Genomic DNA, 11,197 nt, shown 5'->3' on the forward strand with positions numbered 1-11,197 from the left:
AATCTGTCTCTCTGCACACATGTTAATTAGTCATAATAATCTAATACTAATCTTATACTGTCGCGTCAACCATCAAAAACAATAAGGGGCGTAGATGATTCCACACAACACTCCTCTAAAAAGAAGAAATAACTAATTCATGTTTTGAATGAAAAAAAAAGTCTGGCTCAGCGTGCCGGGGGGAAAGAATTTCAAAAGACCGTACGTGTCCTGGTCCCTGTCAGCGAGCTGAAGTGTGCCGATCGAGCGAGAGGATGCATCTACGAAAATTTGGATCGGATGTGACACTTGCTACTAGTACTTCTCTGGCCTCCTCCTCTTTTTTGCCTAGCTAGGACGACAAGAATGTGTTCCAAAAGTCCACAATTCATTGCCCGTACGTAGAGAATGCGCTGGGTCCTTCGTGTCCTATCATTTTCCCGCCATATCTGTCGTCACTGCTGTAATAATATTAATGCTGACAGGTAATTGCAAACTGCTACCTTGACTTCATAAGCATATGCATGCATTAATTCCATCTTGCAAGGTTCCAACAATACCAACCCAAGAATTCCTCGTCGGTTTAATGCCCCGGCCGGATCGACCAGACGCGCTTTATTTATATCAAGTTATTATATATATTATTGGACGAACATATATATATGGTCTGCATTGTGAGATGAGTTTGGGCGCCATCTCCTATATATGAATCGTTCAGACGATGACGCAGCATGATCTGCCCAAGTCATGTATATATATGCGTTAATTAATTTCTCGCATACAAATCAATAGCATGTATAGCTAGCAAATTCTCCGCAGGTGTTTGCTATATATCTTAGCTTGTGGCCTGTGTTAATAGTTTTCTATGAAAATTCCATGCATATCTATCACCTTCGTCCCCCGCTCCCCGCGCACACTGCACGTACTTTTCCATATTATGACAAATATGCATGTTAGCCATTTGAACTCTATCACTAACAAGAAGTACGCGTACATGCTTTTGACATTGCAGCGTACGTACGGTGGCCAGGCCAATTGCTGCTGGACATGCATGCATATGCATCCAAGTGTAAGTGTTAGCTACGCCTATATATATACACGTGTATGTATATGTACCACATTCGTTTCCCATTTCTTGGACAGAAAAATAATACAAGCAGGGCCCAGAGTTGAGTTGACCTTTAAAAACCTTCATTACGCTTGATGCATGTCTACTCCTGAATTAAAATCCTACACAAACCGGCCGGTACGTTCGCGAATCAGATTAAACGTACGTCGTAGACAGCACGCACTACTGCTAATAAATTTCCTCAAATTGTTTTGTCAAACCAGCTGCTAGCTAGCTAGCCCACAAAGACTACAGGGACTGTTATTCAATGCACGCGTTGAAACGACTGAATTAATTAACCACCACCGGCCGAAAATATCAGCGCCAGAACCTCTCTATTGTCAAACAGGGAGAGAACGACGACCTGCTGGACAATATAGCGAAATGGAGATATAGATGCAGATGCATGGATTTATGCAAGCACTAGCTAGCTGAATTATTACTAGTTCTTGGTTGTCATCTCGTGATGAACAGCTTCCCTTTCAGAAAATGTGGCGCGCTACCGATGCTTTCTTCGCCGGTGCTACCTGCCTTTTTAGAGAGTGAACATGCATTGTTTGACTGGACTAGGTCAGAAAACTCCGCCCTCTCTCTCTCTCTCTCTCTCTCTCTCTCGATTCGAGTGTCCTGCTCTATCTCTTCTTCTCCTTTACATTCCATGGCCTTGTATCGTACAACATCCTGTCATCCCGTGCACGGTAGGCAGTAAGAAAGTACTTAAATATATGCTGCAAGTAAGCTGGCCAACAAACTCTCAACACACACACACACACCCCTAAACTCTGGTACTACGCATATATATGAGGATCGAAGCAACCTAGTTAAGTTGGAGCCTGAAAGAGTCGAGCAGCTAGCTAGGGGATAGAGAGGAGCCAGGTGAAGGCTGCAAATTAAACCTCTGATCGGAAGGGCATCAGCTAGGGAGAATGAGAGGGTTTGAGAGAAAAGGGGTCCGGCAGTACAACCGGTCAGAGGTGCCGCGGATGCGGTGGACGGAGGAGCTGCACCGGCAGTTCGTCTTGGCCGTCGAGTGCCTCGGTGGCCAGGACGGTGAGTGAGTCGTCTTCCAATACCTTCAAATCGTTCTCCACTCCAACAGCATGCATGCACATGAGTCATGCCCGATCGAGCTGCGCTGCTAGTTACTTTGCCTGCGCCTGCATGCATGCATGCTTTGATTTAATTTGATTTGGACCCATATACAGCTTCTTAGTAGTTAGTACTATAGTATTTTTGTTGGGAGAGGTAACCGGTTAAGGCTAGCTACTTTTTCTTAATTCATTTCACCTTGTAGTTTTGAGGTTTTGATTTATCTCATTCCCCTTAATTAATTAATTAGAGCTGGTTTGGCAGGAAAATAGAGAGAATCCATGGGAAATAAATTCTTCCCTTGCTATTTAAATCATCCTCATGGATCACCTCTATTTCCATGGTCACCAATTCAGCCCTTAATGTTTAGGTTGTTAGGGAGGACTGAAGTTTGTTGTTTGTGGAGTCCACCCGGCCGGCAAAGGAAAAGGAAAACACGTGATTCACATGCTCGAACGATGAGCATCCATGAGATTACATATTCTCCTCCTCTCTCCTTTGTTCTATCATGTATGGGCGATGATAGCTTTTTGTGTTACTGATAATTACTGATAGATATGATCGATAATTGTTCATGGAATCTTCAAACGCCTCTACAGCCAGTTACTAATGATCTTCAGAGAGTTACTGCAAAAAGAGATTTGAATTACATATATACATGGTTTAGTAAGCTATAATTATCTATGACAAAGTTAATTTTATTTCATAAGCAAAAACAACTTTTTTTGCACCTACTACTAATGTTTATTTTGTTCTCAAATTTATCCTTCTTCCAAATTATTCTCTCAGATAAATCTTTTTTTTATTTCATGCTGATTATATTGATTATTGTTTGCAAATATATGGACTGGTTAGCATGCAGGCACACTTCTATATGAATTCGATAAGTCAGTACTCAGTCATGTATGAGAGTTCATTATATTTTCTAGCAAACACGTGTAAGGAAAAAATTCACACACACATATATATATATATATATATATATATATATATATATATATATATATATATATATATATATATATATATATATATATATATATATATAGCTGCATCTATATCTATAAATACTTAAATTCGGATAATTCGGACATGTTGTTATATATAACTCTCTAGGTAGCTGCATATAATATAACCATCCAAATTAAACAGAGAAATTGACAACGATATTCATGCAATAATACAACCATAAAATAACCTACATCATATCAGTTATTTTTCATACAAAAGAAAATGATCATATGGCCTATGTGATAACGTATATATATGCACATATTCTCTGAAATAATTAACACTTAATTGGGAGAAATCGGGAGAAAGATCATGCCTCAGAATCAGCTGTACTATTGTACATGTGTGTTAACCTTTCGTTTTCTTCTGCCAAGCAGAAGCAACTCCGAAGCAAATTCTTCAGTTGATGGGCGTGAAGGGAGTTAGCATATGTCATATCAAGAGCCATCTTCAGGTATATATGGCATAAATATTTTGCTTGTATATTACGTGTATTAATGGATTGTTTGTATATCAAGAGCCTATACGTGTATTAATGGATTGTTTGATTTAAGGAATGCCTAGTCTATCATCTTCTCACTCCTCGCTTTTTTTTAGTTTGTAAAATGGAATTAGTTGATCCATCATCACCTTATGAGGCCTCATAATTAGTTAGTTACTGTTGAGCTCTAAAAAGAGCAGTGCGGACGGTCCGGCCCCGAGGCCGGACGGTCCACGGTCCGGACTGTCCGCGGTGGTGGCACGGACGGTCCGCGCGCGCAGAGTCAGTTAGGGTTCCTAGTTTCTCGCGGGATTTGTTACCTAAAACCGCGGGATTAACTCGGGAAATAGTTGGAAACGGATCCAGACCTCCCCCTTTATATAGATGAAGGGCTACGGCCGATTGAACCCCCAACAATCGAACCAATACCACTTCTATCTCGCATTTATTTCCAGCACAATTAGGAGTAGTTCTAGTCTAGTTCTAGTTTAGCCCTAGTTTAGTATTCCAATCCCCAAATTCTCTGTCTCTCCTCGACTCTACGTCGATTAGAGGAGTCTAGGTCGGTCTGCCCGAGCCTAGACAACTCCTAGGATCTTTCCTCCCCGACGGGGTCCCTCCCGGGAGCGAGATTCAGGCGCCGCCGGCGATCTTCCGCCGCCCCTGCGCACGCGCGGACCGTCCGGCCCTAGGGCGCGGACCATCCAGCCGTCAGGCAGGGGATCCTAGCTCCTGCACCAGGTCGCGGACCGTCCGGTCCTGTGCCGCGGACTGTCCGCGTCTGACCAGGGAGCACCGCCGCCTCGCGCCAGGTCGCGGACCGTCCGGCTCTGTGCCGCGGACCGTCCGCGCCTGACCAGAGAGCACCGCCGCCGGTTCTTTTGAGTGATTGGCGCCTCCAAAAAGGTGTCAACATACTTTTTGGCGACTCCGCTGGGGAATAGGTGTCTAGATCTACTAAAAATCGGCCCATAAATGGCCGGTTCTAAGGATCACACCAAGATCTCCACTACCAACATCATCAAGCCGGCCATGGAGGCGCTCCCGGCTGATGACCAAAGGCCCTTTGAAGACCTCGTAATGCGCGATGAGAAGGAGGTGATGCGGCAATGGAACGAACAACGCGACAAGAAAGAGGCGGAACTGCTGCATAAACTCTCCGAACGGCGCAAGGAGGCGGCGGACAAGTACTTGTCACACTTCACGGTGGATCGCCACCAGAAGATCGTCCGTCAAGGGGAGATCGATATGGAATCTCTCCTACCTCCACTGCAGGGTCCCGCTGTAAGTACTCCAGATCTATCTCTTACGACTTTCATGGATCAACGAGGAGATCCGTTAAAGCAATATGTAGATGAATCTATTAAAATGCATTTACGTGCATACGAGAAATCAGCTGCTCCTAATTTTCCATCGCGAGAGTCTAATACAGTGCCACCCACGTCAAACACATCGGCTATAAACGGGTCACCTTTGACCGAGCCATCATATGGTATGCCGATGCACGCTTTCGTGTCACCATCACAGTCGCAACCACTAGGCACGCGGCAGGTACTGGACGCGACCGGACCGTCCGAGCATCATCTTAGACAGTCCGGTTATACCGCGGACCGTCCGGCGTATTTCGCCGGACCGTCCGACCAGATGCAGGCCCGCACACAAAACACTCAGGTCGCACCGTACATGGCCGGACCATCAGGGTACAACCCTGAACACTTCGGCCCCATCACGGACCGTCCGGTGCATCACGCCGGACCGTCCGGATATGTTGCGGACCGTCCGCCATCTTATGTCGGACCGTCCGGATATGGCATGAACTGGCCGACGTATTACGCTGGACCATCCGACTCTACACGAGTCCATGCGCAGACTGCCCAAGTCACGCCATATATGGCCGATCCATCCGGGTACAGCCCTGGACCATTCGGCCCGATCGCGGACCGTCCAGTTCTTTACGACAGACGGTCTGGGTATGAGACTACCCACGTAGCACCATATACGGCTGGACAATCCGGATATACCTTCAGACCATTTGGCCAGGTCGCGGACCATTCGGCCTCTTACGCCGGACCGTCCGGATATGCATACGCAGAGCCGAGAGCTGCGCAATACGCACAGTTCCCACATTCATCGCAGCAACATTATGGTGCCCCACCAGCAACACATTATAATCATGCCATACCACCTCATGGACATAGGGTTGAATACTATTCAGCCACAAGAGAGCCTGAGGGGTATAGGGCAAGAGCTGGTGACATTAATAGGACACCTAACACACACCTCAAACATACCTGGGAGGAAAGCCGACAGAGTAATGTCAGGCAACCTGAAATCTCCACCCACAAACTCAATGGATGGTTGCCAGACATGGCAGAGAGGGTCAGAGATGAGGTAGCCGGGATGTTAAGGGACAAACTCGGTGTTAGTGTGTCAGGTACAGGGCAATCGTATCGGAAGCCTTATAGCCACCGATTCGACACCGTGCCATACCCACAGGAAACTAGAATACCAGACTTCTCTAAGTTTTCTGGTGAAAGTGGGAAAAGCACACACGAACATATAAGCCAATTCATAGCACACTTGGGAGAATTGGCTGATGGGGAAGCCTACCGCGTTCGTTTATTCTCGTTGTCCCTTACTGATACTGCATTTGCATGGTACGCAGCTTTGCCACCAAACTCTATTAACTCTTGGGAAGAATTAGAGCAGAAATTTCATGAACACTTCTTCTCAGGAGAACATGAGTTAGAATTGGCTGACTTAGCTTCAGTCCGACAGGGGCCTAAAGAATCGGTTAATGACTATATCCGGAGATTCCGGGACACTAGAAACCGATGCTTTCAGATTCATGTCGCAGAAAAACAACTGACATGGCTAGCTTTCAATGGGTTGCGACCCTACTTAAAAGAAAAATTAGATGGCACCCAATTCTTTTCACTAGTGCACTTACACCAGCGGGCTATGACCTGTGAAAGCCGAAGTAAGGAAACATCAAAATCGGCTAGCCATAAGATGCATCTAGTGGGATACGATAATTCGAACGATGAATCCACGGATGTATACACCGCACCGAACTGGTTTGGCCAGGACAGGCTAAACCTTCAGCGTGTTCTGCTTTACAGTCGATTCGAAAGAATCGACAAGAGGAAATTAAGTTTACTTTTAATGTTGCCAAATGCGATAAAATATTTGACGAGTTTCTGAAAAACGGCAACATTAAATTAACTCATACTATTCCTCCTCCTGATGAATTAAAGAGGCGTGCTTATTGTAAGTGGCATAATTCCTTTTCTCATGCCATCAATGATTGTAATGTTTTTCGTCGACAGATACAATCGGCCACAAATGAGGGTCGATTGGCTTTTCAAGAGATGCAAGTAGACACACAACCCTTTCCTGTTAATACAATAGAACTCACATGCAAAAAGGTCTTGGTTCGGCCCGAAATGGCCGATAATGGCAAAGGCAAGGGCATCGTCATCAGCAATCCTCGCATGTCAGATATATCACAAAAGGAGATTGCTCGAAAGGCTTCGGACGAGAAGGCTAAAAGGTCCGAAGACGCCGGGGGGCAGGCACAGTTAATAAACCAAACACATCAGCCTAGCCCCAGCATCGTAGATGGTCTGACACCTATGTGCGGACAATCCGGTACTCAGACAAACGTTCCGGCTAACTCAGCCGGACAGTCCACCTATGACCAAAGGTGTCAACCTCTACACAAAGCAAGGAAAAAGACGCAAGGTCAAAGCACATATAATCGGCTGATCAAAGTCGATCCTACTTATGATCAGTTGCTCTCCAAAAAAACTAGCAAAAAGACTGTTCCACGTGACCGGTCAACAAAGAAACCCCGGTCACCTGCTAAAACAAAACGGTCAAACAAAACGACCCGAAAGGCGACACAACAAGCATCACCTATTCATTCTATGAGACCAGGGTACTTTCCACCTATTTACTCATCGTCGGTATATTATCCTGTTCAAACATGGAATGGCACGATGATGAATCCATGGTACATGTATAGTCCCTTCGTCTATCCAGACTGGGGGGCACCTCCATTCTATTCCTTTTGATCAATTGGTCAAATGGTCATGGCCGAGAAAGATACAATCCGAAACGGCCTTTATATTGGTGCTTTATTGAATAATCTCCATATCGAAAAGCCGGTGACCTACATCAGGTTTAGTTCATATGCTTTTGGTTCGTCAACCTTCACCAAAAGGCAGGGGGGCATATGTTGAGCTCTAAAAAGAGCAGTGCGGACGGTCCGGCCCCGAGGCCGGACGGTCCGCGGTCCGGACTGTCCGCGGTGGTGGCGCGGACGGTCCGCGCGCGCGCAGAGTCAGTTAGGGTTCCTAGTTTCTCGCGGGATTTGTTACCTAAAACCGCGGGATTAACTCGGGAAACAGTTGAAAACGGATCCAGACCTCCCCCTTTATATAGATGAAGGGCTACGGCCGATTGAACCCCCAATAATCGAACCAATACCACTTCTATCTCGCATTTATTTCCAGCATAATTAGGAGTAGTTCTAGTCTAGTTCTAGTTTAGCCCTAGTTTAGTATTCCAATCCCCAAATTCTCTGCCTCTCCTCGACTCTACGTCGATTAGAGGAGTCTAGGTCGGTCTGCCCGAGCCTAGACAACTCCTAGGATCTTTCCTCCCCGACGGGGTCCCTCCCGGGAGCGAGATCCAGGCGCCGCCGGCGATCTTCCGCCGCCCCTGCGCACGCGCGGACCGTCCGCCCTAGGGCGCGGACCGTCCGGCCGTCAGGCAGGGGATCCTAGCTCCTGCATCAGGTCGCGGACCGTCCGGCCCTGTGCCGCGGACCGTCCGCGTCTGACCAGGGAGCACCGCCGCCTCGCGCCAGGTCGCGGACCGTCCGGCTCTATGCCACGGACCGTCCGCGCCTGACCAGAGAGCACCGCCGCCGGTTCTTTTGAGTGATTGGCGCCTCCAAAAAGGTGTCAACAGTTACTAATATGAGAATTTAGGTCATTCTACCAAATTTGAAGAATAGAACCATGATACACCGTACCACCTTATTTTGGGTGGAGTGATTATTCAAACCAAACACACCCTAAGTACTTTGCTAATATATAGGAGTATAACTTTGTTTCTAGCTATTGAACGGAAACACAACGTTGTTATATTAATCTCTTCCCAATAAAATTTATATGACCAGATGTACAGAAGCTCCAGCTCCAGTAGCAGCAGTACCCATAATCAGTCCTCCAGCCTCCAGAAGCTGACATCGACCACGGCGAGCAACAGCAAGCGCGTGTTCTTGAGCCGTGAAGATCATGCGTCACAGGCAGATGGCAGCACTCCAGCTTCAGACGAGAACATCTATACTACCATGCTCTGTGGTTGCAGCCACTCAACACCATACCAAATGTAATAAGCGCGTCAACTAGCATAAATCAGTCACAATTTCGCAATATATATATCTTCAAACGATCGAACAGGAAACTGTCTGAATTCCAGATTTGAAGTTAAATTTGACTGTTTTTACTTGCAGACGACCGTCGCTAGAGGGAGTCTTCAGAGGCTTGGAACAAACAAGAATGCTTGCAACAACAGAGAAGGTAATCATATGATTTGCAGACAAAATTTACTCAAACAATAATGCTTGCATGCATGCATCATGTACCATTCGGGCATTCCCTACCAGCTTTATTTTAGTTGTATGCATGATTAATTAGGTGGCAGGCTGCCAAACTCCCATACTGTGCTGCCGTGTATTATTGACTACTGTTTATGCCCTACTCATGGATGCATGGTTCAGACTTCAGACCCTTGGGCAAGATAGAAAATGTCTCTAAATCGAATGCTTCTAAAGTCGATTAGCAGGCCAAGTCACACTGAGAAGCAGCACACCGGATGCGACCTCACGCTGTCGATCGGCCTGTGGGCGGAGGATGCGAGCAGCAACGACGTCGACGGCTCGAGCTCCATCAGCGAGGAGCTGATGCCTGCTGCTCCGGCAGCGGGCGCTCGCCGTGCCGCCGCCGTGAAGGAGGAGAGCGAGGCGGCGGCTCTAAACCTGGACCTGACCATCTCGTCGTCTTATTGGCTGGCCCTGACGAGTGACGACGGCGCACGCCGACGCACGGCCGGCTGGCGGCGCTAGCTAGCTGTGCATGACGGGCGTAGGTACGCGCGCATCTCATGCACAGCCGCAGCAGACTGTGATCAGGCCATCAGTACCCGACTGTATATGTGTGTATATGCTAGTGTTAAATTAACAGGATCTCTAGGAGTAGATTATTCTATTGAGTAATTTCGGGTTCTTAATTTCTAGAACAAAACTGTATTAGATTGTTACCGTCATTAGGAAGCACAGGCGTGTTGGAGGATGTAAATCCGTCCGCCATCAGGTTCGTTGATGAAGGTCGATGCAGCGAGGTTGTCAATGGCGATAAACGGCAGTGTTTTCCCGTCACTGGCTGCGCACCCTCTTAGATCGGTGTTAGGATATGTCGGTGGGGAGTACGACTCTCGTGAACTACGTCCTCTCTGCCGTCGGCCCCCACCCTTTTATTTATAGCATAGTGTGACAGGGGCCCACCAATTATATATGGTTGGGCGCCCCCGATCAGGGCGCGATCAAAGGCCCAAGATGTTCGTTGGGCCCATCTTGGTGAAGATCAATCCAACATTCTCCCCCTTGATCTCATCGTTCACTTTAAACTTTAACTTCAACATTTTTCACTTTACTCGTTCCATCACAGATAAGCACTACCGGAATCCACGGCTTTGCCAAGTGCTCGGCACTTCGCCGAGTGCTTTTTGTCGGGCACTCAGCACCGCACTCGACAAAGTCCTGCTCTCGGTAAAGTGCATAGAGCATGTTTCATCGTCACAATCAATTGCCGACAGATATGACAGCTACAATACACATCTCCGATCTGAAACAATTAGTTTAACTTTGGGCCCTATTTTTTTATAGTCCAGGAATCATAGGCTTTCCCTTAAACTCATGTCGGCTACATGTTCTTTGAACACCTTGGGTGGTGTCGGGGACCATAATTAGGGGTACCCTCAAGACTCCTAATTCTTAGCTGGTAACCCCCATCAGCATAAAGCTGCTAAGGCCTAATGGGTGCGATTAAGTCAGGGATCAGTCCATTCGAGCGACTCGATCACGCCTCGCCCGAGCCTAGCCTCGGACAAGGGCAGCCGACCCCGGAGGATTTCCGTCTCGCCCGAGGCCCCCCTCCAACGGCGGACATATTTCCGGCTCGCCCGAGGCCCTGCCTTCGCTAAGAAGCAACCCTGACTAAATCGCCGCACCGACCGACCAAGTCGCAGGAGCATTTAATGCAAAGGTGACCTGACACCTTTGTCCTGACGCGTGCCCCCGGCAGAGCCGAAGTGACCGCCGTCACTTCACCGCTCCACTGACCGGCCTGACAGAAGGACAGCGTCGCCTGCGCCACTCCGACCGCAGTGCCGCTTGACAGAGTGAGACTGACAGGCAGTCAGGCCCTGCCAAAGGCACCATGGGAAGCTCCGCCCGACCC

At 47.5% G+C, this 11,197-nt stretch overlaps 1 protein-coding gene across 2 annotated transcripts; it reads left to right on the forward strand.

Annotated features, from left to right (window-relative positions):
- The first annotated feature begins 1,436 nt into the window (after positions 1-1,436).
- Positions 1,437-10,278, forward strand: LOC100281236 (uncharacterized). Of its 2 annotated transcripts, none has more exons than XM_008649570.3 (5): positions 1,437-1,657; positions 3,565-3,641; positions 8,857-9,068; positions 9,193-9,259; positions 9,514-10,278. In XM_008649570.3, the coding sequence occupies exons 1-5, from the start codon at positions 1,636-1,638 to the stop codon at positions 9,802-9,804; spliced, it is 669 nt and encodes a 222-aa protein (XP_008647792.1). In that variant the 5' UTR covers positions 1,437-1,635; the 3' UTR covers positions 9,805-10,278. The 2 variants fall into 2 exon arrangements, with proteins under 2 accessions (XP_008647792.1, NP_001384506.1); NM_001397577.1 differs by lacking the exon at positions 1,437-1,657 and adding an exon at positions 1,668-2,137 and having other exon boundaries at positions 9,514-10,088.
- Positions 10,279-11,197: the final 919 nt, after the last annotated feature.

The sequence above is a fragment of the Zea mays genome, chromosome 6, assembly GCF_902167145.1.
Source record: "Zea mays cultivar B73 chromosome 6, Zm-B73-REFERENCE-NAM-5.0, whole genome shotgun sequence".
In the NCBI taxonomy this organism is placed as follows: Eukaryota; Viridiplantae; Streptophyta; class Magnoliopsida; order Poales; family Poaceae; genus Zea; species Zea mays.